The sequence below is a fragment of the Orcinus orca genome, chromosome 2, assembly GCF_937001465.1.
Source record: "Orcinus orca chromosome 2, mOrcOrc1.1, whole genome shotgun sequence".
NCBI classification, from domain to species: Eukaryota; Metazoa; Chordata; class Mammalia; order Artiodactyla; family Delphinidae; genus Orcinus; species Orcinus orca.
In genome coordinates, this window is record NC_064560.1 from 87212769 (window position 1) to 87238612 (window position 25844).

The window sequence follows — 25844 nt, forward strand, 5'->3', positions numbered from 1 at the left end:
GTAAAGGGGTCCCCTAGACCCGGCACGCTCCATACCATGCAGAGCCGCTGTCCTGGGCAGACGTGCTAACTTCCTGAGCAGAACAGGTGCCCAGCCCCCGGAACACTGCCCAGGTTGGACCCTATACCTTCGCGGGTACAGAGCCAGCACCCCATCCTCTTTAGCAGTCAGGAGGGCCTTGAAGGGGCTGCAGATGTCCCTGGGGAAGAGTGCTGAAGGCAGTCAGAACCGAGGCAGGATCCTTTTAGATTGGCCAAGGTCCCAGCTGTTTCTTTTGCTCCTGGGATCCTGGGTAAGCAGTTTCTAGAGCAGGGGTGGGGGGTGGAAATGACCCCAGGGTGTTTGAAGTCTACTTCAGTAACTATTAAACGTTTAGCCAAGCATACAATACACACAATGCCATGCAGGGGATGGAAGGCGATGTTCCCCTTTTTATTGATGGGGACCTTAAGTCAAGGCTAGTGACACAGGGTTAGAGCCCAGATTAGCAGGAGTCACAACTTGTTCCATCTAAGATATACAGTGCCAAGCTGTCTTGGACTCAGCCGGTCTGAACACGCACCTGGGATGGCTCATGTCTTAGATTCCACTGTGGTTCTACACTAGCAGTCTTCAAAGACACCATTCCCTGGAAGAGTGGCTGCTCACAGCAAGGGAGCAGATGAGACATGTGATTGCTATGGCAGTGGTTTCCCCGCTTCTGGGCACCCGCTTTCATGCTTGCTAGGCATCCATATTGATAATATCTGGAAAGCCTTTGATAAATCTAGCGTGAACCCCTTAGGGCAAGTGAGGTCCCAAGGGCCATGGGAGACAGCTTCTCCTGCCTTCTCTGCAGGAAGTCCCCATCCCTGAGATGAAGTGGAGAAAAGTGTGCCCTGCCTCCAGGTCCCTGTCCCTCCCAGACAATATCCCTTGTATCCCTCGGGCATCCACGGATGACTTCTTCCCCTCCAGGAAGCCTCCGGGGTCTGGTGAGTTCAGCGTGCTTGTCCATGGCAACTGCTTGCAAAGACCAGGCTTTCCCGCCTCCCACTTCTGCAAAAAGAGGTCATCACAGCCAGCAGGGCTTCTGAGAGCTGTTTCTTTCTTTCTCCAAATCCATAAGGGAAAGCCAAGAGCCCAAGCGGCTCCAGAGAACACGGGCGGGGGAGTGGGCTGGGGTCCTGCCTTCTGCCCAGGAAGATGCCTAACGCCGTCCTGTTGCAGAGAACGCTGACTATGAGGAGAAGAGGCTGGAGGACGAGCCCAAGAGCAACGGGGAGCAGAGGCTCTGGGATCACGGGCTCCTGAAGGTCTTCCTCGTGCTGTAGGTGGCTGTATGGAGGGTGGTGGGTGTCTGAGTGTTTAGAGCCGGGGCCTTGGTGTGTGGGGAGGTCAGTGTCCAGAGCGAGAGGAAGGTTCTGAGTCAACTGCAAGTTCCCGGGTGGCATCTGGCAGCCGTGCAGCAGGCTCTTCTAGAGCAAGATAAAGTATTTCCAGTTTTCATCCTTACAACCCTGTAATTTAGGGTTAAGGCTGTGGAGAGGGGCAAGACATGAAACTGTTGAAGAAAGAAAAAGTTGCACAGGATTGGGGAGGAGGAGGGTTGGCAAAATCTGAGAGGCCCATCAGATAGACTAAGGGAGAGCCATGGCCTTCCTGCTGCCCGCCATTGGGGTGTTTTCTGGAAGCCCAGGCTTGTCTGTAATTCTGCCTAAGTAGAGCAGTGAGCATGGTGGGATGTTTTATGAAGAGCCAGCCCCTGGATTCCCTCACCTTACCTCATCACCTTCCTCTGGCTCTGCTGGCTGGGTTTTGACTGTCAACCTCAGCACTTGCTGGGGGAAGGGCTACCGCCTTAGGGGGTAATCTTAGTGGCCTTGCAGAGGGGGTGTAGGACCAAGGTGGCTGGTCAGAGGGAAGGTGGGCTCAGCTGAAGGATCCAGAACTCCTGCTGGGCTTCAAGGACACCTCCATGGGGACGAGTCTCAGAACCCCCATGTGGCCTCTGGGAAAAAAGATGCCTAGGTCTAGAACGTAACTGCAGGCAGAGGGGTCTTTAATTCTTCCAACTGCAGGAACTAGCTTAGTCCCACTCCTATTTTGGGGGATTCTGTAAAAATGCCCCGTTTCTAGAAGAGAGATTCAATTCCTCCTTACCCCTCTTTCTCCAGGATCTGCTTCTTGGTCATGTCTTCATCGTACCTGGCGTTCCGCATCTCCCGGCTAGAACAGCAGTTATGCTCCCTGAATTGGGGCGGCTCAGTCCCTGGGCACAGGTGATGCCTTTTCTCTTTCTCATGCTTCTGGGATTGAGGGTTAAGGACAGCAGCCAAAACCTATGGCCAGGCTGCTTGTTAGTCTGGCTGGTCTTGGCCTTGCCCTTGAGCTGGCTTGATGGCCCTCAGCAAGGTTGGGCAGGGTACACAGATCCCACCTGGACCCCCTCTCATGGGTGGACAAAGTCTTCACTGACTCATCTGTCTGCCTTCTAGGCCCTTTGTCTGACCTGGTCATCTCTCCTGTGTGCAGGTAACAGCCACTTGGCCTTTGTCCCCACTCCTCCGAGAAGAATGCTCTGGGTGCTAAGGTGCCACCAACAGTCTGCTTGGTTTATGCTGCTGCTGTGCTGAGAGAGTCTGAAAGAAAATATTCCGGATCCCTTCTCCTCCCCCCAACTCTTCTCCCTCCTTTAATGAGTGATCTTTAGTACCTGTTTACAAAGCTCCTACAATTTGGGGACTCGGACAAAAAGCCAGATTTTTGGATCTAGCTGAGGAATTCTGTACACTAAGCCACAGCAACCACTTAAATGAAAAGAATATTTTAACTTGTTCCTTGGAAACAGCTCTGACATACAGGAAGAGCACGTGGGGCTGCTGCAAGGGACAACGGCCACGCTTTGATACCTGTCACTTGGCTCACTCCAGTGGTGGGACAGAGGCCAGAACCCAAACCACCAGTGTGGCCTTTGCTCTCTCCCAGCATACTGTGCTCTCACTTGGACACCTGAGAGTCCCTGATATGGGGCCCAAAGGACTTCTCTGCCGTCAGCCAGGTACCCATGCAGGGCAGACTGGAGGGAGTGAGGTAAGCTATGAATGAGGAGAGGAGGGCCTGTGGCCAGGATTCCAGCAAGAGGAGTGTTCACACTCTGTGCAGAGGCTCTGTTCTGGCCCCTCATGAGGAGGCTGGCTGAATCTGAGAGGACACACTACCTGCAGCCGGGGACTGTGGCAGTGGCTGTGAAGGAGAATAGAGGTCCAGCATTTCTGTGTCCTCAGCTGCTATTTCCTGGTGAGACAGGTGGAGCAGGGCCTTTTGACCACTGTGGTCGCAGACCAGGTACTGGATCTTTCCCTGGTGTGCTCAAACATTTCCAAGGTGCCCCAGGTGGGAAGTGGGGGATGGGAGGGGCAGTGGCTTTGATCTGAGGGCTTGCTTTGTACTCTCTGCCTGACTGCCTGGATTTTGGGTGTGGCCAATGGCAGCCTGTCGGGCTTGGCTGGGCACTGGGCACGATGGTGCTGGGCCACCACAGGGCAGAGCTCACCATGTCACCTGCAGGCCATGCAGGAGGGTCCTTCACTCCACGGGCTCTGTTCTCCATGAGTATAATGGAGGTGTCCAAGGTGGGCCTGGGACAGTGCAGGGACCAGGCCAAGGGGGTCTGTCTGATACCTTTGGGGACAAGAGAGGTAGAGGATAGGAAGAGTGGACATGGTAGTGGCTTTGCCTTAGAGATTCTTCTTTCTCTGTCAAGGTCTCCTCAATTCTAAAAGCTTCTCTGTGCCTTAAAACTCTGGCCTGTCTTCTCTGGGACTCCGAAATGCTAAGAGAGTGCCTTTGTAGGTTCTGGAAAGGGCTTAGTGAGGAGGCCAGACGTATCAGGGAAAGTCAGTGGCGATGGGGTGGGTGGTGTCAGAAGGAGCCACTTTTTCCCTCTTCAGACATCTGAGAGGTTAACTAGGGAGAAATCCAGGTGGAAGTTACTTACTGTGGAGCTATTTATGACAAACCCAACTGAAGACTGGAGGGACTGACAGGAGGTGACAACTTCCTAAACTCAGACTGGAGGTCTCTTCATTCTCTCCCCATCCCAGGTTCTAGGATTTGGCTTAGAGCCTGGCCTTGTGGGATACCTGCACTAAATCTGTATGTCTCAGGTGAAAATCACTGCTCCATTCTCCCCACATCGCCACACCAGATGAATGCCCGTCCTTTTTTGGGAACCAGCCCCCTTAATCACTTCCTTCCAATCAGATTTTCAGGGAAATAATCCTACTTGTCCCAGCACCTCCCCTCCCTGGTCCTTGCTGAAGGGCAGGGAGAACAGGTCCATTCTCTGAGACTTGCTGGGTTGAGCCAGAGGCCATGAGAGGTGCCAAGTCTCCAGTCTGCATGCCCCAGGCTCAGAGACGGCAAGAGGCGTGCAGTAGAGTAGGTGGCTTTGGAGGCCCTCTTGGGGTCCAGGGCTTTGAGCGATAGGAGTGTGTGCCTGTCCCTCTTGGAGGGCCCTCTGTTTCTCCCTTCTGTCCCCCAGTCTGGTCCTCTGGCCAGCGTACCTTCTGTTGTGCTCATTTATAAACCATGTGTATTTATACAACCTGCTTGCATTGGAGGATGCTCCTCTAATTCCCTGAGAATTTGGTTCAACTATCCTTCAGTTGTTCCACTATGGCGTTGAAAATATTTTTAAATAAAAAATCCGATTTTTCTAGTGTCCCGTGGTATGGGAAGTTCACTTTTATCTTTTGACTACTCATTAAAAGTGCTCTTTACTGACATATTTGGCACGAAGGAGACTAACGGAGCCAAAGTCATTCCCAGAATCCCAAGTACTTTGCACATCTCACAGGACTTTAGCTGAGCTGACTCATACTTCAGGCATATGGGGAATGGTAAGGATGGCCACAGCACACCACCATAGCCTCCTCCCTCTGTTGGATGGACACTGAGAATGCTTCCCTGTTTCTCCTGGGCAACTCCAAAGCAGTGTCCCTGGTTCAACTAGTACTGTGCTCCTGACTCAGGAATTAAAGTCTGGAACTCAGAGCTAGAAAACCCCTGTGTCCCTTTCTATGACATCAAGCCTAGATTATGGAGGTTAAATTCCAATTTGGGCCACGTCACCTTACTTTCTGTCTGGGAGGCCCCCTCTAGTAGTGATTCGTTCGTTCAGTAAATGCTGAGCCCAGACTATGAGCTGGTACTAAGCTAGGCACTGAGGATAGAGCAGTGAACATGTCAGGCAATATCTCTGCATCCCCCATGGCACTTGCATTCCACGTAAACATAAGTTCCAAGTAAATCGTGAACAAACAAGGTAATTCCAGATTGTGGTTAAGTTCCATGAAGGAAAGAAACAGTGATACAAGATACAGTAAACAGGGAGGTGGCTTTGGATGGGTGGTCAAGAAATGTTCTCTGAAGTGAGATTTAAGCTGGTGCTTAAAGGATGAGGAGCCAGTCATGGAAGGAACTGGGAAAAGGGTCGGCAACTGTGAAAGGTAGGAAAGAACACATATGTCTCTGTGGAACAGAGAGACCATCTGCACGAATCTAGGATACTAGTCAGTGGGAGAGTGACATGAAAAGGGGTTGGAAAGGGCAACTCAGCAACAACAAAACAACCTGTTTAAAAGTCGGTAAAGGACTTGAATAGACATTTCAACATCACTGGTCATTAGGGAAATGCAAATCAAAACCACAATTAGATACCACTTCATATCCATTAGGATGGCTACTATCAAAGAAATGGAAAACAAAAGTGTTACTGAGGATGTGGAGAAATTGGAACCCTTATGCACTATTGGTAGGAATGTAAAATGGTGCAGCCACTGTGGAAAACAGTATGGCAGTTCTTCAAAAAATTAAAAACGATTACCACATGATCCAGTAATTCCAATTCTGCGTATACGCCCACAAGAATGGAAAATAAGGGCTTGAAGAGCTATCTGTACACCCATGTTCATAGCAGTGTCAGTCACAATCAGCCAAAAGGTGGAAGCAACCCAAGTATCTATCGAGAGGTGAATGGATAAACAAAATTTGGTGTATACATGCAATGGAATATTATTCAACCTTCAAAAGAAAGAAAGTCTTGACATATGCTACAACATGGATAAACCTTGAAGACATTATGCTAAGTGAAGTAAGCCAGTCACTAAAAGACAAATGCTGTATGACTCTACATATATGAGGTACCTATGGTAGTCAGATTCATAGAAACAGAAAGCAGAATGGTGGTTGCCAGGAGCTATGGGGAAGGGAAATGGGAGTTATTGTTTAATGTGTACAGTTTCAGTTTTGCAAGATAAACAGAGTTCTGGAGATGGTGATGATTGTTGGACAATAATGTGAATGCACCTCACACTGGAACTATACGCTTAAAAATGATTAAGATGATAAGGCTTCCCTGGTGGCGCAGTGGTTAAGAATCTGCCTGCCAATGAAGGGGACACGGGTTCGAGCCCTGGTCCAGGAAGATCCCACATGCCGCGGAGCAACTAAGCCCGTGCATCACAACTACTGAGCCTGCGCTCTACAGCCCGTGAGCCACAACTACTGAGCCTGCGTGCCACAACTACTGAGCCCACACACCTAGAGCCCATGCTCCACAAGAGAAGCCACCGCAGTGAGAAGTCCGCGCACCGCAACGAAGAGTAGCCCCCACTCGCCACAACTAGAGAAAGCCCGCGCACAGCAACGAAGACCCAACACAGCCAAAAATAAATTAATTTAAAAAAAGATTAAGATGATAAATTTTATATGTATTTTGCCACAATAAAAAAAATAAGAGGTTGGAGAGGTAGGCAGGAGAAGGGAATTTGAATTTTATACATTCCCTGGGTACTGCAGCTCAGGTCTGAAAGTTTGGAGCTGGCAGAATCAGTGGTTACTGAAACCAAGTGCTTTCTTTTGCTAGAGGAAATAAACACGTGGATGTAATATGCAGAAAAATATGGCTGAATTTCTACATACTATCACACACCTCCTTTTCACTATTCCCAGGGAGTGGTTCATAGCAGCAGCATCACAGTGAGGGCATATCATATTTTTTAAGTTGAGCTAACTTTATAAGGGAGAAACAACAGCCCTAAACTTGGAGAAACGGAGGTATATATATTTTATGTGGGAGCCTCAGTTTGCAACATGGGCTTTAGCCAGATGAGGGAGAGTCGTGAGAGTGGGCAGAAGTTCTCGTGAAAAAGGCATTTAGGAGTGAGGGGGGCTCTGGGAGAACTGCATCTCACCAGAGACATCCTGGGAGTAAGAAACTGCCCCCACTCCCAGGCGCCCACCCAGCCAGCCCTGGCCCTCTCACCTGGTGGCCATGCCGTTAGGACACCTATCGAGCTAGGTGAGGTGGTGACCCTGTGCTGCTCCTCTCTCCTAGCGGCTGCACTGCAGAATCAGGGCATCCTAGGGCAGAGAAGCTTTTCAGAGAAGGCTCTCCTGTCAGCCTCAGGCTGGGACAGGCCAGATCCCTAGGCAGATCTCAATCTGGGGGGGTGGGGGTGGGGGTGGGGGTGAGGTGAGATGCCACTGGGCCACTAGGTGGCAGCAAAGTCCAGCAGGAACTGGAGCCAAGGCAGTGAGGGACAGACTTCGCTCTTCTTTCTCAAAGGCCCCCCCCCGCCCCCCGCCCGCTGTCCCCAGGCCCTGGCAGTGGCAGAAGGGAAGCTGGGCAGGCTCCCAAGGCCATTTCTCCCCGGTGCCCTTTGGTTCTTTCTCTCCTCTCCCCTCTTCTATCATACCCCAGGGGAAAGGCCTGAGGTGATTATGAGAGGAAAGCATTCCCAAGGACTCTGAAGATCTCCTGAGGTCTGGTCAGTCAGAAGGCAGAAGTGGCTGGTGTGAAGAACAAGTGTGGTGTGTGTGTGGTGTGGGTGTGTGTGGTGTGGGTGTGTGTGGTGTGGGGTGTGTGTGTGTGTGGTGCATGCGTGGTGTGTGTGTGGTGTGTGGTGTGTGTGTGGTGTGTGTGGGGTATGTGTGTGGTGTGTGTGGTGCGTGCGTGGTGTGTGTGGTGTGTGGGGGGTATGTGTGTGGTGTGTGTGTGTGGTGTGTGGTGTGTGTGTGTGGTGTGTGTGTGGTGTGGGCTCTGGGGGTGAGTGGGGAGCTCAGCTTCCAACAGGGGCACAGAAACCCCAGGCTTTCCCCGGCTCTGCCCTTGTTGTCAGTAGTATCTTCTCTTACCCAGGGCACAGAATTGCAGAAACCTGGATTCTGCAAGGTGTGATTTCACTCTTTCTCCTCCTCCCTTCATTTAGAGATAAGGGGCTGGACCCCAGAGCAGAGAGGATTCAAATTTAACGGTTACATGGCTACATACGCTTTGCCCATGAAAGTGAGGGGGAGGGAGGCGTTTAAGCCTCTGAAACGATAATCCAGAGAAACCCGAGTTTATCCTCTGTGTGCCTGACCTCCACAGAGCCAAGGAGCACCTGGCGCCCAGCAGGCCCTGCTGGCTGGTCCTCCTTCGCGTTGGCAGGGCTCCTTGCCTTCCCGGAATGTGTTCCTTCTTGTTTGCCACTCAGTGCCTGGCCCAAAGCCAAACCTGGGCTGCTCAGAATACCATGCCCCACTCACTTCTCTCACAGGATCTGAGACAAGGCTCTCTTCCGCCTGGGGAAAGGCCAGGCCCGCGCTGCAGCCTCATCCTACTGGTGCCGCCTTCTCTAAGGACATCGTGCTCTCCAGTGGCTGAGGGCAGAAGCACTTAGGCAGGATGCAGCTGGCACCGCGGCAAAGCAGAGAGTGGCATATTGACATCTTATCCTTTTGGCAGCCTTCTAAATTGGGCCAGAGTGGGCAAAGTGTTACTCACAAGCTGTTCATTAACTTGTTAAATGCAGAAAGGTTGGCTTAGGCTCCACTTTGGGAAAATGTGACACCCACTGCTCCTGGATTCACTCTAGCATGAAGGAGTGTTAATTGGTGTAGGATTTCTGATGGAAGTTTTTCTTTGCTGTTAGTTCCAAATACCAGGCTGGTCTGAATGCATGCTCTCTCCAGTCTGTAATTACATTTAAAAGATTTATTAAGCACTTGCTATGGACTCCTGCATGTATGCTTCTATAGATACTATGATTCTGTAATTTTCTGAGCAATAAACTGGGTACCAGGCCCTATGCAAGGTACTTTTTATGCTCATTTGACTCTCACAACAAGGAACTCTCAATACGACAATATGGTTTTCACACCTTACGCTGTGGAAACTGAGATCGATAGGGCAGAAATACAATATGGACCCCTTCAAAGAGTTTATTGAGGAGACAAGATAGAGGGAATAGCTGTATAACAGTGTAGACATGTGAGCCCTGATATGTACAGAAGGGAGTGGCATAGACTGACTCAGTGGCAAGGGGTGTGCCACACGTGTGGACTTCAGAGGGTAAGAGTTGGATCAGAGGAGAGCTGTGGGGAGGGTCGTCACCGGTTGTGTGTTTGGGGGGTTAACGTCAGTAAAAGGATGGTAGTGCGAAGGATGGTGCCAATGAAAGCTTAGGAGAAGCAGAGTCCCTGCTAGGGAATGGATACGTTAAGTGTGCAAAACACCTCAGGATCTAAACGCCAGGATGAGAAGGAGAGACTTGATCTTTCAGGCAATGAAGAGCTATGGGGGCTACTGGAACTTAGGAGTGATGGATAAACGTGATGGTTTAGGAATGCTGGTTTGGCAACGGGGCACAAGGTAGATTAAAAGTCCGCCAGAATAGTCTAGATGGCGGTTTCTCAACCTCAGCACTACTGCCATTTTGGGCTGCGTAATCCTTTGTTATGGGGGGTTTGTCCTGTGCATTGGTGGGTGCTCGGCCACATCCTTGGCCCACCTGATGCCAGCAGCACCTCCCACCCTTAGCTGTGACAACCAAAAACATCTCCAGACATTGCCAAATGTCCCCTGGGGGACACAGTGGCCCATGATTGAGAATCATTAGTCCAGAAGGCAGGAGGTAAGGGCTTGGACCTCAGAATGTTGGCAGGTATTTTCAGAACCAACTGCATCAATCTACTGACTTTTAGAATAGCTGACAAAAGTAAAAATGATTTCCTTGCCACAGGAAATTCGTCATCAATGCCAAAGAACTTAATGGCCTAAACTTAATGGCCTAAAGAGGCTCAGAAGTAGATCATTCTGCATATTAGAAACCTCTAGAGGATACACCAAAACTACAGATAATGTGCTCATTAGCAAGAAAGTGGCTGATATCAGGATTTCTCTCTCCACCCGCTCACCCCCAAGTCACATCTTACTCAACCACTGCTTTGAATAAGGAATGTCCAATCTGTCCATAGGCAGAAAAGCTACTGATCTGTAATTTTGCTAGGCTTGCATTCACCTTTTTAACATTTTGTTTTTGGCAGTTGGTAGAGTGGATGGATACAGCCTGGCCTGCAACGAAGAACTATGATTTACCAAGATGTATCTTTGTCTAAAGCAGGAATCAGTGAAGATCAGATAAGACCACCGTAAGAACTTTGGCTTTTACTCTGAATGAAATGAGAGACAAAGGAGTGAATAATACGCTTTAATTATATAGGCTTTAAAAGGATCTTCGTTGGCTGTGAGGCAGGGAAAGGTGGAAGCAGGGAGGTCAGTTAGGAGACTTTGGGGTGATTGTGTTGAGAGATGACAGAGGCTCTGACTCAGGTGGTAGAAGCAGAGATGGTGGAAATGGGCAGATTCTGGATATATTCTGATGGTAAAAACAACAGAATTTCCTGTCAAATTAGAGATGGAGGATAACAGAAAAAGAGTCATAAAGGATGACTCATGTTTTATGGCTTGAGAGGATGGACAGAGCTGCCATCAACTGAGATGAAGAAAGCCATGAGTGTGTATTTTTTGGGAGGAAGATCAGAAATGTACCATTGAACATGTAAAGTTTGAGATGAGTTTTAGACGTATAAGTGGGGATGTCAAGTGGGCAATAGATATATGTGTCTGGAGTTCAGGAGAGAAGTCTAGGAAATACAAATCTGGGAACTGTCAACAGATGGACGGTATGTAGTAGCAAGAGACTGGATGAGATCACCAAGGACTGAGTGTCCGTTGATAGAGGAAAGTATGGATGACTGTGCCCTGTGGCACACTGTGATCAAGAGATCAGGAAGAAAAGGAGGAACTAGCAAAGGAAACTGATGAGTGCCTGATAAAGCACAAGGAAACCCCGAAGAGTCTGGTGTTCTGGAAGGTAATTCCCATACGGCAAGGAGGAGACTGACAAATGCTGCTAATAAACCACATTTCTTTTACTGTGGCTCAACAAAATTTCTTTTCCACTTGAATATAACCCAGAAGTTTCTAACCTGGACAACTCCAAACAATTTAATGTTTAGGGTTATTCTTTCAGTACAAAAATGGCCCGAGCCCCATTTCCAACCACTATGGTCAGTCCTGAGACTCAATTTCTGCAAGAGTTTCCAAGGTTGCTTCTGTGTCTCCTGGGTTAGACCACGATGCAGTCTGCTTGTCTACTGTCTCCTGTTCCTTTAGCTATTGCCTTCTTGCCCATGATGTGCCACTCCTCATCCTTCATTCCTCCAAATGATCCACCACCAAGATAATCAGATGTATCCAAATTGCATGAAAGATTTAGAGTTAATGGAAGGCTATGGCACAAAGCCGAAAACTTCAAATTCAGTGCACACATGACTGCTTATAGCAATGTGACAGCCATTCTCTCAGGAAACTTCTCACCAGCCATGTCCTCCAGTAGGCCCCTGCCTCCTGCCGTGTTTCTGGCATGTATCCCATCTCAGTTCTTTTTACCAACCTCCCTCTACTTTCTTTCCTAGGCCTCATTCTCTTTTTCTAGGGCATCCAATGAAAATTCAGATTTCTTTCATCTTATTATTTGGAGTAACTGATCTCTCTTTGTATCCTCCTGGCCCACTTAGGCTAAACCCAGAGAGTTGACCTTTCTCAACCAAAAAGGTCCATCAAGATATTTACTTCAACAAAACAACAAGCTCTCTAGCAATAAATTATGCGACACTCCTGAAGTCAGAAAAGCTACATTCAGTTTTTGTTTTTAATAGTAGTTTTTCCTTTTGGGTAAATAAAACAGAAAAAAAAGCATTACCACTAACAAACCATACAGCAGTGTATCACAGTGGTTAAGAGCAGAGGTTCTGGAATCAGCACATCTACATTTAAACCTCATTAATTCACTTGGGCAACTCTAAGCTTTAGTCTTCTCATCTCTAAAAGGGGGAGAGTAGTAGCATCTACCTTAGAGCTTTATGGTTATTATTAAGTTGGAAATTTACATCAAATCCTTATAAGTCCCTGACACATAGAAAGAGCTCAATAAATGTTAGTTATTATCTATTAAACTTCAAGAAAATTTAAACTTAAATAAGTATAAAACCCAGTGTTGGTATGGCTACACAGAATTAAACATAGATTTTTTTTTTTTTTTTTTTTTTTGCGGTACGCGGGCCTCTCACTGTTGTGGCCTCTCCCATTGTGGAGCACAGGCTCTGGACACGCAGGTTCAGTGGCCATGGCTCACGGGCCCAGCCGCTCCGCGGCATGTAGGATCTTCCCGGACAGGGGCACGAACCCGTGTCCCCTGCATTGGCAGGCAGACTCTCAACCACTGCGCCACCAGGGAAGCCCTAAACATAGGTTTTTATTATACATTATTAATGGTACTTGCACATTGATTCTCTTTTGAGAACTCTCTGGATATCTATATGAAGGGAAATAAATTGCTCATATGCTTTGATGTCTCAACTCCACTTTTGTATTCCTCAAGGAGATAATTTGGAATGAAAAAGTTGTTTATGAAGAGTGTTTGCAGCAATGCCATTCATAACAACATCGGAACTAACCAAAAAAAAAAAAACCTAACTTTGGGGAGGAAACGACTATGAAAGTTATGACCTATTAACCTGTTGTAACCCCAGGTTACCATTAAACATAACAAGTAGACAATGATTAAGGGAGGAAATTTGTAAAAAGCAGAATTAAAATAGTGCTTATGCATGGATTATAACTATGTAAAATGTGAAAATCTCTAAAAAATCAGCAGATAAGTTGAAGAGATGTCCATGGTTAGAGTTACATGTTTAGCGAGTTCCTTGTTCTCTGTCAGGTTGCTTAAGTTTGTCAAACCCTCCCCCAACAATAGCTTGGTATTATGCAAGCCTGAAAAGTTACGCTGATTAACAGGGCATTTTGATTTCTGCTTTAATACCACGGAAAGATGGGCTTTTTTTTGATAAATTGCTTCTATATTTGTATTTAGTTATTCAACGAATAATAACAAGTGTCTATGCGCCAGGCACTATACTAAGCAGCATGGATTCAGTGGTGATGAGACATCGTCCCTGGCCTCCAGGGCTTCTAGTTTAGTGGCAAGACTGGAAAATCTTGCCACTATAAATCACCTATAATTTTACACCACCAAAAATTATAGGTGATTTGGGCACACTGGAAGGGTTCATGATTCTAGGGTATTGTTTAACAAGGAAAGCAAATTAGTCTGGTGCATCAGGGAAGATTTCCCTGAGGAAGAGATTCCATAGGAATTTCCCTGATGAAGAGTGCTGGAGAGTTAGAGGGGGAGAGAACAGCAAGTAGGAAGGCTTTAAGGGGAGAAAAGAATGTGCTCTGCTGGAGGAACTAAAAGAAGGTCTGCAGAGTTGGGGAACAATAAAATAGGGCAAGAGGGATCTAGCTCATAGAGAGGCAAGAGAAGCAGGAAGAGGCCAGATTGTGCAGAGCTTTATTAAAGATACTGGCAGGATATGAAACCGACTGGGGGATGGACAATATGTGTGAATACTGGAGGACTACTTTACAAGCTATTGTGGCAGTCCAGATGAGAGATGATGGTTGCCCGGATGACAGTGGTGGCATTGGTGAGAGAAATCCATGGAGTTAAGGATATTCAAGATGTAGAATCAACACGACTAGGAGATTGGGAAATGTGAAGTGTGTGTGAGAGAGAGACAAGTAAAGGATGACTCCTAGATTTCTGGCTAGAATTGGGTGGGGCAGTGGTGCCATCTCCTGAGGTAGAAATACTGATAGAGCAGATTTGATGGGGAAAGATGAGTTGAGCTTTGGGATTTGTTGGGTTTGAATTGCCGGTGAAATACCCAAGGGAAGATGTAGGCTGGTAAGTGGATATTCAGGTAGAAGTTTGGCAGAGGTCAGGAAAGAAGTATAGGTCTGATATGCCCAAATCTGTCACTGGCCTGGGGAAAGGATGGGAGAGCCTAGGAAGTGTGTACAGAATGAGAAAAGGGATTTGGGAACAAAAACCTGAGAATCTGCAGCAAATAGACGAGAAACTGGCAAGTAAGAAAGAGTGGTCAAGGAAGTACTAGAAAAACTAGCTATCACATCAATTAAAGGAAGAGTTGTTTGAAAAGGAGGGTTTAATGTTGCTAGGAGGACTAGTAAAATGAGAACCATTAGTGCTCTTGTTGAGAATTTTTTGTAGAGTGGTGGGCACAGAGTCTAGATTACCGTGGGTTGAGAAGTGGGCAGGAGGTGAGAAACTGACACTTTAGATCTGGCTGTAAAGAGGAAGAAAGCAAAAGGTCAATATCCAGAGAGAGACATGAGGTCATGCTTTTATTTATTTTTAAAGATGGGGAGATTTAATACATATGTACATCTAAATGCTGATGGAAAAGAGCCAGTAGAGAGAGGGTCCTGCTGCTGCTGCTGCTGTGTGTGAAGGAACTGTCTGCATAAAAATCCCTGTGCACAGGTGAAGGCATTAGCCATAGCTATGAGGGTCAATGCGATAGGCGTGAGGAAGGCTCAAAGGTGGGTATAGATATAGTTAGATTTGTAGATTTGGTGTCAGGAAAGTTGAAGTTCATGACAGTTCCTATTTTCTCTCTGAAGTTGGAGAGTGTGGGAGGAGGTGAGGGCTTCACAGGTTTGTGGAACGAAGACTGAGGCAGTAGCTGTGGAGAGCTAGAGTGTGAGCTGGCAAGGGAAGCATGGCCAAGGGCAGAGAAACTTGTCCTAGCCTGCGTCGTGGGGGACAGGTTTTCTTCTAAATACAGGTTGCTCTGTTTTGGTACATGGAGGGAAAAGAGCCAGGCAGTAATTCTTCTGGCTTTTATCCCAAACTGCAGGATCCGAGATGACTTTTTTCCTGAGTAATGGTAACTCTTCCCCAGTACTAACACTCTAGTTGGCTACCTCCTCCTTTGACACTCTGACACGTATGTTTTCCTTACACAAGAAGACTTAATTTAAATGCATCTGGCACTTGATTTTTTCCTTGGTGGAGTTTCACTTGCTTCATTTTGGAACTTAGTGACCAATTTCCGCAGTTTTGTACAGTGTACCACCTTTGCTTAGTACCATTTATTTGACTCAATTCCTTTAAGTCCTTTCTGTTGTATGAGTTTTCCCCAGGCTGCTGCTCTTGTTCTACTTCCCATCTTTCATATACATGAAATCTGAAAGGAAGTACAATGTAGAGCTTTTAAAATGCTTTAGGTCAGTACATTGATGTCAGGAGCTGATCCAAATATGATCTAATATATAAAACAAAGCCAGTTATTATATACATTTTGTTACCTAGCAGTTAATTGAGATGACAGTTTCTCACTATTGGTTTCTGTAATATACTTGCTGAATTTAGGACATTTATAAAGTGAGGCAAGATTACATTTAAAATGTTCAAGCAAGGAGTTTTTGCTATCATTTTCTGGAAGAGGGAGAAAGGTACAAGTGGAAAGACTGTGAGAAGGGGAGATGGAGGCCCTGCACTTGAGTCATGGCCCTGTCACTTGAAATCATGTGACTGAGCTCCACTAAGTTTGTTTCTTATCTATAAAATCAGAATAATAAGGAAAACAACCAAGATGGTGGAGTAGAAAGACCCTGAGCTCACCTCCTCTCACAAGCACAACAAAATCACAACTATCTACAGAACAACCATTGATGGAAAAATACTGGAACCTACCAGAAAAGATTTTCTACAACTAAAGACATAAAGAAGGAACCACAATGAGTAGGGGAGGAGGTGTGGACTCGTGATATAATTAAATTCCATACCCCCTGGGTAGAAGACCCACAGATTGGAGAATAATTATACTGCAGAGGTTCTGCTACAGGAGTGAGAATTCTGAGCTCCACATCAGGCTGCTCAGCCTGGGAGTCTGGCACCGGGAAGATGAGCCCCCAGAGCATTTGGCTTTGAAGGCCAGTGGGGCTTAATTACAGGAGCCCCACAGTACTAGGGGAAACAGAGACTTCACTCTTAAAGGGGGCACGCAAAATCTCATGCATACTGGGACCCAAGGCAAAAGCAGTAATTTGATAGGAGCCTGGGCCAGACCTACCTCTTGGTCTTAGAGTCTCCTGGAGAGGTGGGAGGGTGGCTGTGGCTCACCCTGGGGACACAGACACTGGTGGCAGACGTATTGGGGAACATTCAACCTCAAGAACACTCCCGGCAGCTGCCATATTGGCTCATTAGTGCCAAGCCCTGGCCCCACTCAATAGCCTGTAGGCTCTAGTGCTAGGATGACTCAGGCCAAACAACTAACTGGGTGGGGACACAGCCCCACCCATTGGCAGACAGGTGGCCTAAAGACTAAAGAGATCACAGCCACCTCTAGACACTCCCCTAGTCATGGCCTAGCCCACCAGAGGGCCAAGACCCAGCTCCACAAACCAGTGGACAGGCACCAGCACCTCCCACCAGGAAAGCTTGCACAAGCCTCTAGACCAGTTTCACCCACCGGGGAGCAGACATCAGAAGCAAGAAAATTATGATCCTGAAACACAGGCCAGACCCTACCCTGGGACCGGCTGGGCCCTGCCTTTGCCCACCAGCAGGGCAACGCAACCTTCAGGACACTCCAGACCCCATACCCAACTGTGTCAGGAACTGGCCCTCTCCCACCAATGATCTGAAATGAGATCTGGGATCCCTGGGCCCTGCAGCCAGACTTCAGGAACCAGCTCTGCCTGCCAGAAGCCCAGCACCAACCCCAGGATCTGGTTTCACCTGCCAGTAGGTGGGCAACAGCCCCAGAGTCTTCAGGACCCTGACTCTACCTACCAGCGAGACAGCACTAGCCCTGGGGCTCCCTAGGATTCCGTAACCAGCGACCTCAGGACCAGGCCCTGCTAAACAACATACAGCAGAATTCGCGCAAAGTAGGGCCCGTTAACCAACCAGACTAGAGGCTAACCAAGCCTACCAGACAGCCCATACAGTCAGCCCGCTACACAGAAGGACCCATGCAGCCCTCTTAGGGGGAACCTCTAGAGCATATAGCCTGGGTGATGAGAGAGGAATGCACTGCGGGGATGCACAGGCTGCCTCCTACAGAGGGTCATGTCTCCAAGGTTGAGAAACGTAGGTAACCTATGACATACATAAAATGCAAACAGCAACTGAGACAACATTAGGTGGCAGAAAAATATGTTCCAGGTGAAGGAACAAGATAAAACTGCAGAACAACTACTAAGTGAAGTGGAGATAGGCAATCTACCTGAGAAAGAGTTCAGAGTAATGATCTTAAAGATGATCAAAGAACTCGGGAGGAGAATGGATGCACAGAGCGAGAAGTTAGAAGTTTTTAACAAAGAGTTAGAAAATATAAAGAACAATCAAACAGAGATGAACAATACAATAACTGGAATGAAAAATACACTAGAAGGAATCAATAGTAGACTAAAGGATTCAGAAGAACAGATTAGTGAGCTGGAAGACAGAAGGGTGGAAATCACTGCAGTTAAACAGAAAAAAGATAAAAGAATGAAAAGAAATGAGGACAGTTTAAGAGACCTCTGGGACAACATCAGGCACACTAATATTTGCATTATAGGGGTCCCAGAAGGAGAACCTCCCTAACCTGGGAAAGGAAACAGTCACCTAAGTCCAGGAAGCACAGAGGCCCACACAGGATTAACCCAAAGAGAACAACCAAGACACATTTTAATCAACATTACAAAAATTAAAGATAAAAAGAGAATACAAAAGCAGCAAGGGAAAAGCAACAAACAATATACGAGGGAACTCCTGTAAGGCTATAAGCTGATTTTTCAGCAAAAATTCTGCAGGCAAGAAGGGAGTGGCACGATATACTTAAAGTGATGAAAGGAAAAACCTACAACCAAAAATACTCTACCCAGCAAGGCTCTCATTCAGATTTGATGGAGAAATCAAAAGCTTTAGAGACAAGCAAAAGCTAAAAGAATTCAGCACCACCAAACCAGCTTTACAACACATGTTAAAGGAACTTATCTAGGTGAAAAATAAAAGGCTATGTTTAGGAACAAGAAAATTATGGAATGATAAAGCTCACTGGTAAAGGCAAACATATAGTAAAGGTAGGAAATCATCCACACACAAAGGCAGTATGGAGGTTAAAAGACAAAAGTAGTAAAATCATCTGTATCCACAATAAGCATTTAAGGGATACACAAAACAATTAGATGTAAAACATGATATCAAAACCAGTAATCGTGAGGGGTGAATACAAATGCAGGGTATTTTAAATGCACTTGAAATTAAGAGATCAGCAATTTAAAACAATCATGTATATAATACACTGCTATACAAAAACCTCATGGTAATGGCAAACCAAAAATCTATACTAGATATACACCCCAAAAAAGAAAAAGGAATCCAAATATAACACTAAAGATAGCCATCAAGTCACAAAATAGAGAACAAAAGAAGAAAGGGTGGGGGGAAGACCTACAAAAACAAATTCAAAACAATTAATAAAATGGCATTAAGAACATACATATCGAGGATTTCCCTGGCGGCGCAGTGGTTAAGAATCCACCTGCCAGGCTTCCCTGGTGGCGCAGTGGTTGAGAGTCCGCCTGCTGATGCAGGGGACGCGGGTTCGTGCCCCGGTCCGGGAAGATCCCAGATGCCGCGGAGCGGTTGGGCCCATAAGCCATGGCCGCTGAGCCTGCACGTCTGAAGCCTGTGCTCCGCAATGGGAGAGGCCACAACAGTGAGAGGCCCGCGTACTGCAAAAGAAAAAAAAAAGAAAAGAATCCACCTGCCAATGCAGGGGTCATGGGTTTGAGCCCTGGTCTGAGAAGATCCCACATGCCGCGGAGCAACAAAGCCCGTGCGCCACAACTACTGAGCCTGCGCTCTAGAGCCCACAAGCCACAACTACTGAACCCATGTGCCACAACTACTGAAGCCCATGCACCTAGAGCCCATGCTCCACAACAAGAGAAGCCACCGCAATGAGAAACCCAGGCACTGCAACAAAAAGTAGCCTCTGCTCACCACAACTAGAGAAAGCCTACGTGCAGCAACAAAAGACCCAACATAGCAGAAAAAAAAAAAAATGATAATTATCTTAAATATAAACAGACTAAATGCTCCAACCAAAACACAGACTGGCTGAATGGATATAAAAAAAGACCCGTATATATGCTGCCTACAAAAGACTCACAGATCTAGAGACACATACAGACTGAAAGTGAGGAGAAGGAAAAAGGTATTCCACACAAATGGAAATCAAAAGAAAGCCAGAGTAGCAATGCTTATATCAGCCAAAATAGACTTTATATTTATTTATTTATTTATTGGTGGTACGTGGGCCTCTCACTGCCGCGGCCTCTCCCGTTGCGGAGCACAGGCTCTGGACCGCAGGCTCAGTGGCCATGGCCCACGGGCCCAGCCACTCCGCGGCATGTGGGATCTCCCTGGAACGGGGCACAAACCTGTGTCCCCTGCATCGGCAGGCAGACTCTCAACCACTACACCACCAGGGAAGTCCCAAAATAGACTTTAAAATAAAGACTGTTACAAGAGACAAAGAAGGATACTACATAATGATCAAGGGATCAATCGAAGAAGAAGATATAACAATTGTAAATATATATATATATATATATATATATATATATATACATACACACACACATGCACCCAACGCAGGAACATCTCAATATATAAGGCAAATATTAACAGAAACAAAAGGAGAAATCAACAGTAACAGAATAGTAGGGGGCTTTTTTTTTTTTTTTTTTATTGCTGTACGCGGGCCTCTCACTGTTGTGGCCTCTCCCATTGCGGAGCACAGGCTCAGGACGCGCAGGCTCAGGGGCCATGGCTCACGGGCCCAGCTGCTCTGCGGCATGTAGGATCTTCCCAGACTGGGGCACAAACCCGTGTCCCCTGCATTGGCAGGTGGACTCTCAACCACTGCAGCACCAGGGAAGCCCAGTAGGGGGCTTTTTAACACCCCACTTATATCAATGGACAGATCATCCAGACAGAAAATCAATAAAGAAACACAGACCTTAAATAACACATTAGGCCAGATGATATTTATAGATCATTATATCCGAAAGCAGCAAAATACACATTCTTTTCATGTACACATGGAACATTCTCCAGGATAGATCACATGCTAGGCCACAAAACAAACCTTGGTAAATTTCACAAAATCGAAATCGTATGAAGCATCTTTTTTTCCCCCCAACCACAACACTATGAGACTAGAAATCAGCTACAAGAAAAAAAAAAACTGCAAAAGACACAAACATGTCGGAGGCTAAACAATATGCTACTAAACAATCAATGGATCACTGAAGAAATCAAAGAAGAAATCAAAAAATACCTAAAGACAGGGCTTCCCTCGTGGTGCAGTGGTTGAGAGTCCACCTGCCGATGCAGGGGACACGGGTTCGTGCCCCGGTCTGGGAAGATCCCACATGCTGCGGAGTGGCTGGGCCCGTGAGCCAAGGCCGCTGAGCCTGCGCATCCGGAGCCTGTGCTCCGCAACGGGAGAGGCCACAACAGTGAGAGGCCCGCATACCGCAAAAAAAAACCCCCAAAAAACCTAGAGACAAATGAAAACAAAAATACGATGATCCAAAACCTATGGGACTCAGCAAAAGCAGTTCTAAGAGGGAAGTTTATAGCGATACATGCTTATCTCAGGAAATGAGAAAAATCTCAAATAAAGAACCTAATCTTATACCTAAAGCAACTAGAGAAAGAAGAACAAACAAAACCCAAAGTCAGTAGAAGGCAATAAATCACAAATATCAGAGCAGAAATAAATGAAATAGAGGCAAAGAAAAAAAAATCAATGAGTCGAAAAGCTGGTTCTTTGAAAAGATAAACAAAATTGATGAACATTTAGCCAGACTCATCAAGAAAAAAAGGGAGAGGGCACAAATCAATAAAATCAGAAATGAAAAAGAAGTTACAACCGACATCACAGAAGTACAAAGAATGATAAGAGACTACTATGAACAATTATATACCAATAAAATGTACAACCTAGAAGAAATAGCCAAATTCTTAGAAAGGTACAATCCACAAGACCAAACTAGGAGGAAATAGAAAATATGAACAGACCAATTAGCAGTACTGAAAGTGAATCAGTAATTTAAAAATCCCAACAAACAAATGTCCAGGACCAGATGGCTTCACGGGTGAATTCTACTAAACATTTAGAGAAGAGTTAACACCTATCCTTCTGAAACTATTCCAAAAATTGCAGAGGAAGAAACACTTCTGAACTCATTCTATGAGGCCACCATCATCACCTTGAGACCAAAACCAGACAAAGATATCACACAAAAAAGACAATTACAGGCCAATATCACTGATGAACATAGATGCAAAAATTCTCAACAAAATACTAGCAAACCAACTCCAACAATACATTAAAAGGATCATACACCATGATCAAGTGGGATTCATCCCAGGGATGCAAGGATTTTTCAATATCTGCAATTCAATCAATGTGATACACCACATTAACAAACTGAAGAATAAAAACCATATGATCATCTCAACAGATGCAGAAAAAGCTTTTGATAAAATTCAACATTCAGTTATGAAAAAAACTCTCCAGAAAGTAGGCACAGAGGGAACCTACCTGAACATAATAAAGGTCACATATGACAAACCCACAGCTAACATCATGCTCAATGGTGAAAAGCTGAAAGCATTCCCGCTAAGGTCAGGAATTAGACAAGGATGCTCACTCTTGCCACTTTTATTCAACATGGTTTTAGAAGTCCTAGCCACAAGAATCAGAGAAGAAAAAGAAATAAAAGGAATCTAAACTGGAAAAGAAGTAAAACTGTCACTGTTTGCAGATCACATGATACTATACATAGAAAATCCTAAAGGTGCTACCACAAAACTATTAGAGTTCATCAATGAATTCAGTAATGTTGCAGGATACAAAATTAATAAACAGTTCCTATTCACTAACAATGAAATATCAGAAAGAGAAATTAAGGCAACAACCCCGTTTACCATCACATCAAAAAGAATAAAATACCTAGGAATAAACCTACCTAAGGAGGCAAAAAAAAACACTGTACTCTGAAAACTATAAGACGCTGATGAAAGAATTGAAGATGACACAAACAGGTGGAAAGATATACGATGTTCTTGGATTGGAAGAATCAATATTAAAATGACCATATTATCTAAGGCAATCTACAGATTCAATGCAATCCCTACCAAATTACCAATGGCATTTTTCAAAGAACTAGAACAAAAAAATTTTAAACTTGTACAGAAACACAGAAGACCCTGAATAGCTAAAACAATCTTAAGAATGGAGCTGGAGGAATCAGGCTTCTTGACTGTAGACTATACAACAAAGCTACAGTAATCGAAACAGTATGGCACTGGCACAAAAACAAACACATAGATCAATGGAACAGGACAGAAAGCCCAGAAATAAACCCATGAACTTATGATCAGTTAATGTACAACAAAGGAGGCAAGAATATACAATGTAGAAAAGACAGTCTCTTCAATAAGTGGTGCTGGGAAAACTGGACAGCTACATATAAAAGAATTAAATTAGAACATTCTCTAACACCATAAAAAAATAAACTCAAAATGGATTAAAGACCTAAACATAAGACTGGATACTATAAACCTCCTAAAGGGAAACACAGGCCTAAATCACAACAGTATTTTTCTGGAACTGTCTCCTAGAGTGGAAACAAAAGCAAAAATAAACAAATGGGACCTAATTAAACTTACAAGCTTTTGCACAGCAAAGGAAACCATAAACAAAACAAAAAGACAACCTACAGAATGGGAGAAAATATTTGCAAATAATGCAACTGACAAGAGATTAATTTCCAAAATATACAAACAGCTCATACAGTCATACAGCTCAATGTCAAAACAACAACAAAACAAACAATCCAATCAAAAAATGGGCAAAAGACCTAAAGAGACATTTCCCCAAAGAAGACATACAGATGACTAACAGACACATGAAAAGATGCTTATCATCGCTAATTATTAGAGAAATGCAAATCAAAACTACAATGAGGTTACACCTCACTGGTCACCGGTCAGAATGGCCATCATTAAAAAGTCAACAAAGGGTGTGGAGAAAAGGGAACCCTCCTACGTTGTTGGTGGGAATGGAAACTGGTGCAGCCACTATGGAGAACAGTGTGGAGTTCCTTATAAAACTAAAAATAGAGTTACCATATGATACAGCAATCCCAATCCTGCATACATAGGGAGGAGACTCTAATTTGAAAAGATACATGCACCCCAATTTTCACAGCAGCATTATTTACAACAGCCTAGACATTGGAGCAACCTAAATGTCCATCGACAGATGAATGGATAAAGAAGATATGGTATATTCATATATATATATATGGAAGCAACATAGATGAGCCTAGAGATTATCATATTAAGTGAAGTCAAAGACAAATATCACATATCACTTATATGCAGAATTTCAAAACATGACACAATGAACTAATTTACAAAACAGAAAAAGACTCACAAGACAGAAAACAAACTTATGGTCACCAAAGGGGAAAGTGGGGGTGAGGGATAAATTAGGAATCTGGGATTAACAGATACACACTACTATATATAAGATTGGTAAAGAACAAGGACCCACTGTATAGCACAGGGAACTATACTTAATATCTTGTAATAACCTATAATAGAAAATGGAAAAAAATCTGAAAAAGAATATATACATGTATAACTGAATCACTTTGCTATACACCTGAAACACTGTAAATCAACCATAATTCAATACAAAAATAATACCTGGAAAAAACTTGACAATTAAATGAGATTATAATTATATATAATAACGTATATAAAGTACTTTGCACGTTATAGAGTGATACAAAGGTTAGTTGTCATTTACCACCCTTGAGTAAGTTTTCTCTTTTGACATAACAGTATTTATCAGGCCATTTTTCACACAGCTGAATGGGTGCACTATAAAACTAAGTTTTCAAACTTGCTGCTAGTCTTAAAATGGACTGGTAGTAGGACAGAGAAACAGGTTTATTTTTGTGTGTACTATATGCTTTACACACCATACTGAATCCTCATTGTACCTGCTTAAACAGACTACAACACTTCGTTTTGCAGATGAGGCTACTGAATCTGAAACTTGCCCAAGACTATAAGTGTATAACTGATAGTGCTTGGATTTGCAACATTCATGCTCTTTCCCACACCATAGCATGTAAATTTCTGTAACTATTTTCCCTTTTTCTAAGTGATGGAAGAAAAAAATTTCAGTATCAGTAAATAACCATATGAGTTTGCCATTTCAATGGAATACCTATTATTAAAACATATAGTCAATATGGATATAGTAAAAACTATAGATAAAAATAATAAGACATATCAGAAATATAATCCACTTGTTTTTAAATTATTCTGATCCAATTAGGACTAGTGCTTAGGAACTTCAACAGCTATCTAGCCAAAGGGCAGAAATATTTTGATCTGGACAGTGTTAAATAGAAAACTCAATGATATTTTTGACTACCATCTGAAGCTGGGTTTATATATGGTGACCTTTCAATTCCATATGAGACACAGGTTGGACAAGTGTGAGTTACTTATGGATCAATACAACAGGATATTTGAAAGCAGGGGTTCAGTGTAATAACTGCTCAATCCACTTTTGAATAAACTGCTTACCCACTGAATATTTTTAAATTGAATTCTGCACACTAGATCCTTTTGACTCTAAAAGAAGGGAGCACAATACCAGCAAAAGATCTTTTCCCTATTGTGTATCACGTAATATCAATGGTATATGGTCAAGCAGGTGTATAACTTACAGGCTTTTATAGTATCTAGTGAAGTATTACAAGTAGACTCAAGTTCTCCTGTCATTTACAATGCTAACACTTACAAATGGCATACTCAAAAGTTTTACAGAAGTAGACTAACCTGTGGTACAATCCAATCATGCTATGTATCTGGAAAAGGAGACCTTAGATTTAGTCTTTTTCTTTTTTTTAGGCTTTACTAGTATAGTTCAAAAAATAATTTATTTCTGGCACGAATCTTAGGGAGTCAGGAAAGATTGCTCCCATATGTACTATCTTAAGAGGGAGACAATCTGACACTTAAACAGACATACTTTGTACTATTCATTATCAGAAAGACAACAACTTTTCCCAGAGAGAATCTGACCCTTTCGCAGTCTAGACTAGATGCCTAAGTCAACAGTTATTTAAACAATATTGCTTTCTTATCATATCTACACTCCTGGCCTCAGCAACCTGTGTCCTTTTGCTGTCCCTTCCTCCCTATTTCACCTCAATGGCTGATTGCCAGTTCCTAATCTTTTTTTCCTGCTCCCAGCTTCCATTAGGTACACTTTTTTATCCCAAATATACTGACTTGAAATGGAAACTTTTTTGGTAGCTTTCTCTTTGACTTTTAGTTTCAACTTGTGTTCACTGAGGCCTGCTATGTGACCTGTACTTATTTACACTTACTGGGTTTTCCCTTCCCGACTAAAAGGAACTGGGTTACTGCCTCTGTGGTCACTGAGTGGTGAGGTTATTTTGGGCCATGCGGGCTGGGGGCAGGGTTAGGCTGGGGAGGTAG

General features: G+C 44.7%; 2 protein-coding genes across 20 annotated transcripts in view; one reads left to right on the forward strand and one right to left on the reverse strand.

The window, feature by feature from the left end:
• GRAMD2A (GRAM domain containing 2A) overlaps positions 1-2288 on the forward strand; it is a 34157-nt gene extending 31869 nt beyond the window's left edge. The window contains 5 exon segments of the mRNA XM_049706496.1: positions 839-985; positions 1109-1171; positions 1174-1195; positions 1198-1309; positions 2157-2288. Of these exon segments, the coding sequence (XP_049562453.1) occupies positions 839-985; positions 1109-1171; positions 1174-1195; positions 1198-1309; positions 2157-2265 (453 nt within the window). The 3' untranslated portion in view covers positions 2266-2288.
• SENP8 (SUMO peptidase family member, NEDD8 specific) overlaps positions 1-25844 on the reverse strand; it is a 61311-nt gene that overhangs the window by 11480 nt on the left and 23987 nt on the right. The window contains exons 1-4 of one of the 19 annotated variants that reach the window (XR_007475806.1): positions 16315-17556; positions 8409-9001; positions 7310-7407; positions 36-3663 (exon numbers count right to left, since the gene is read on the reverse strand). The exons of 2 other annotated variants lie outside the window; for them this stretch is intronic. The gene's annotated coding sequence lies outside the window, so the exon portion shown is untranslated. Of the gene's footprint in view, positions 1-35; positions 3664-7309; positions 7408-8408; positions 9002-16314; positions 17557-25844 lie in introns of those variants that run through there. 16 more of the 19 variants (XR_004486755.2, XR_004486749.2, XR_007475801.1 and 13 more) reach the window with 16 other exon arrangements.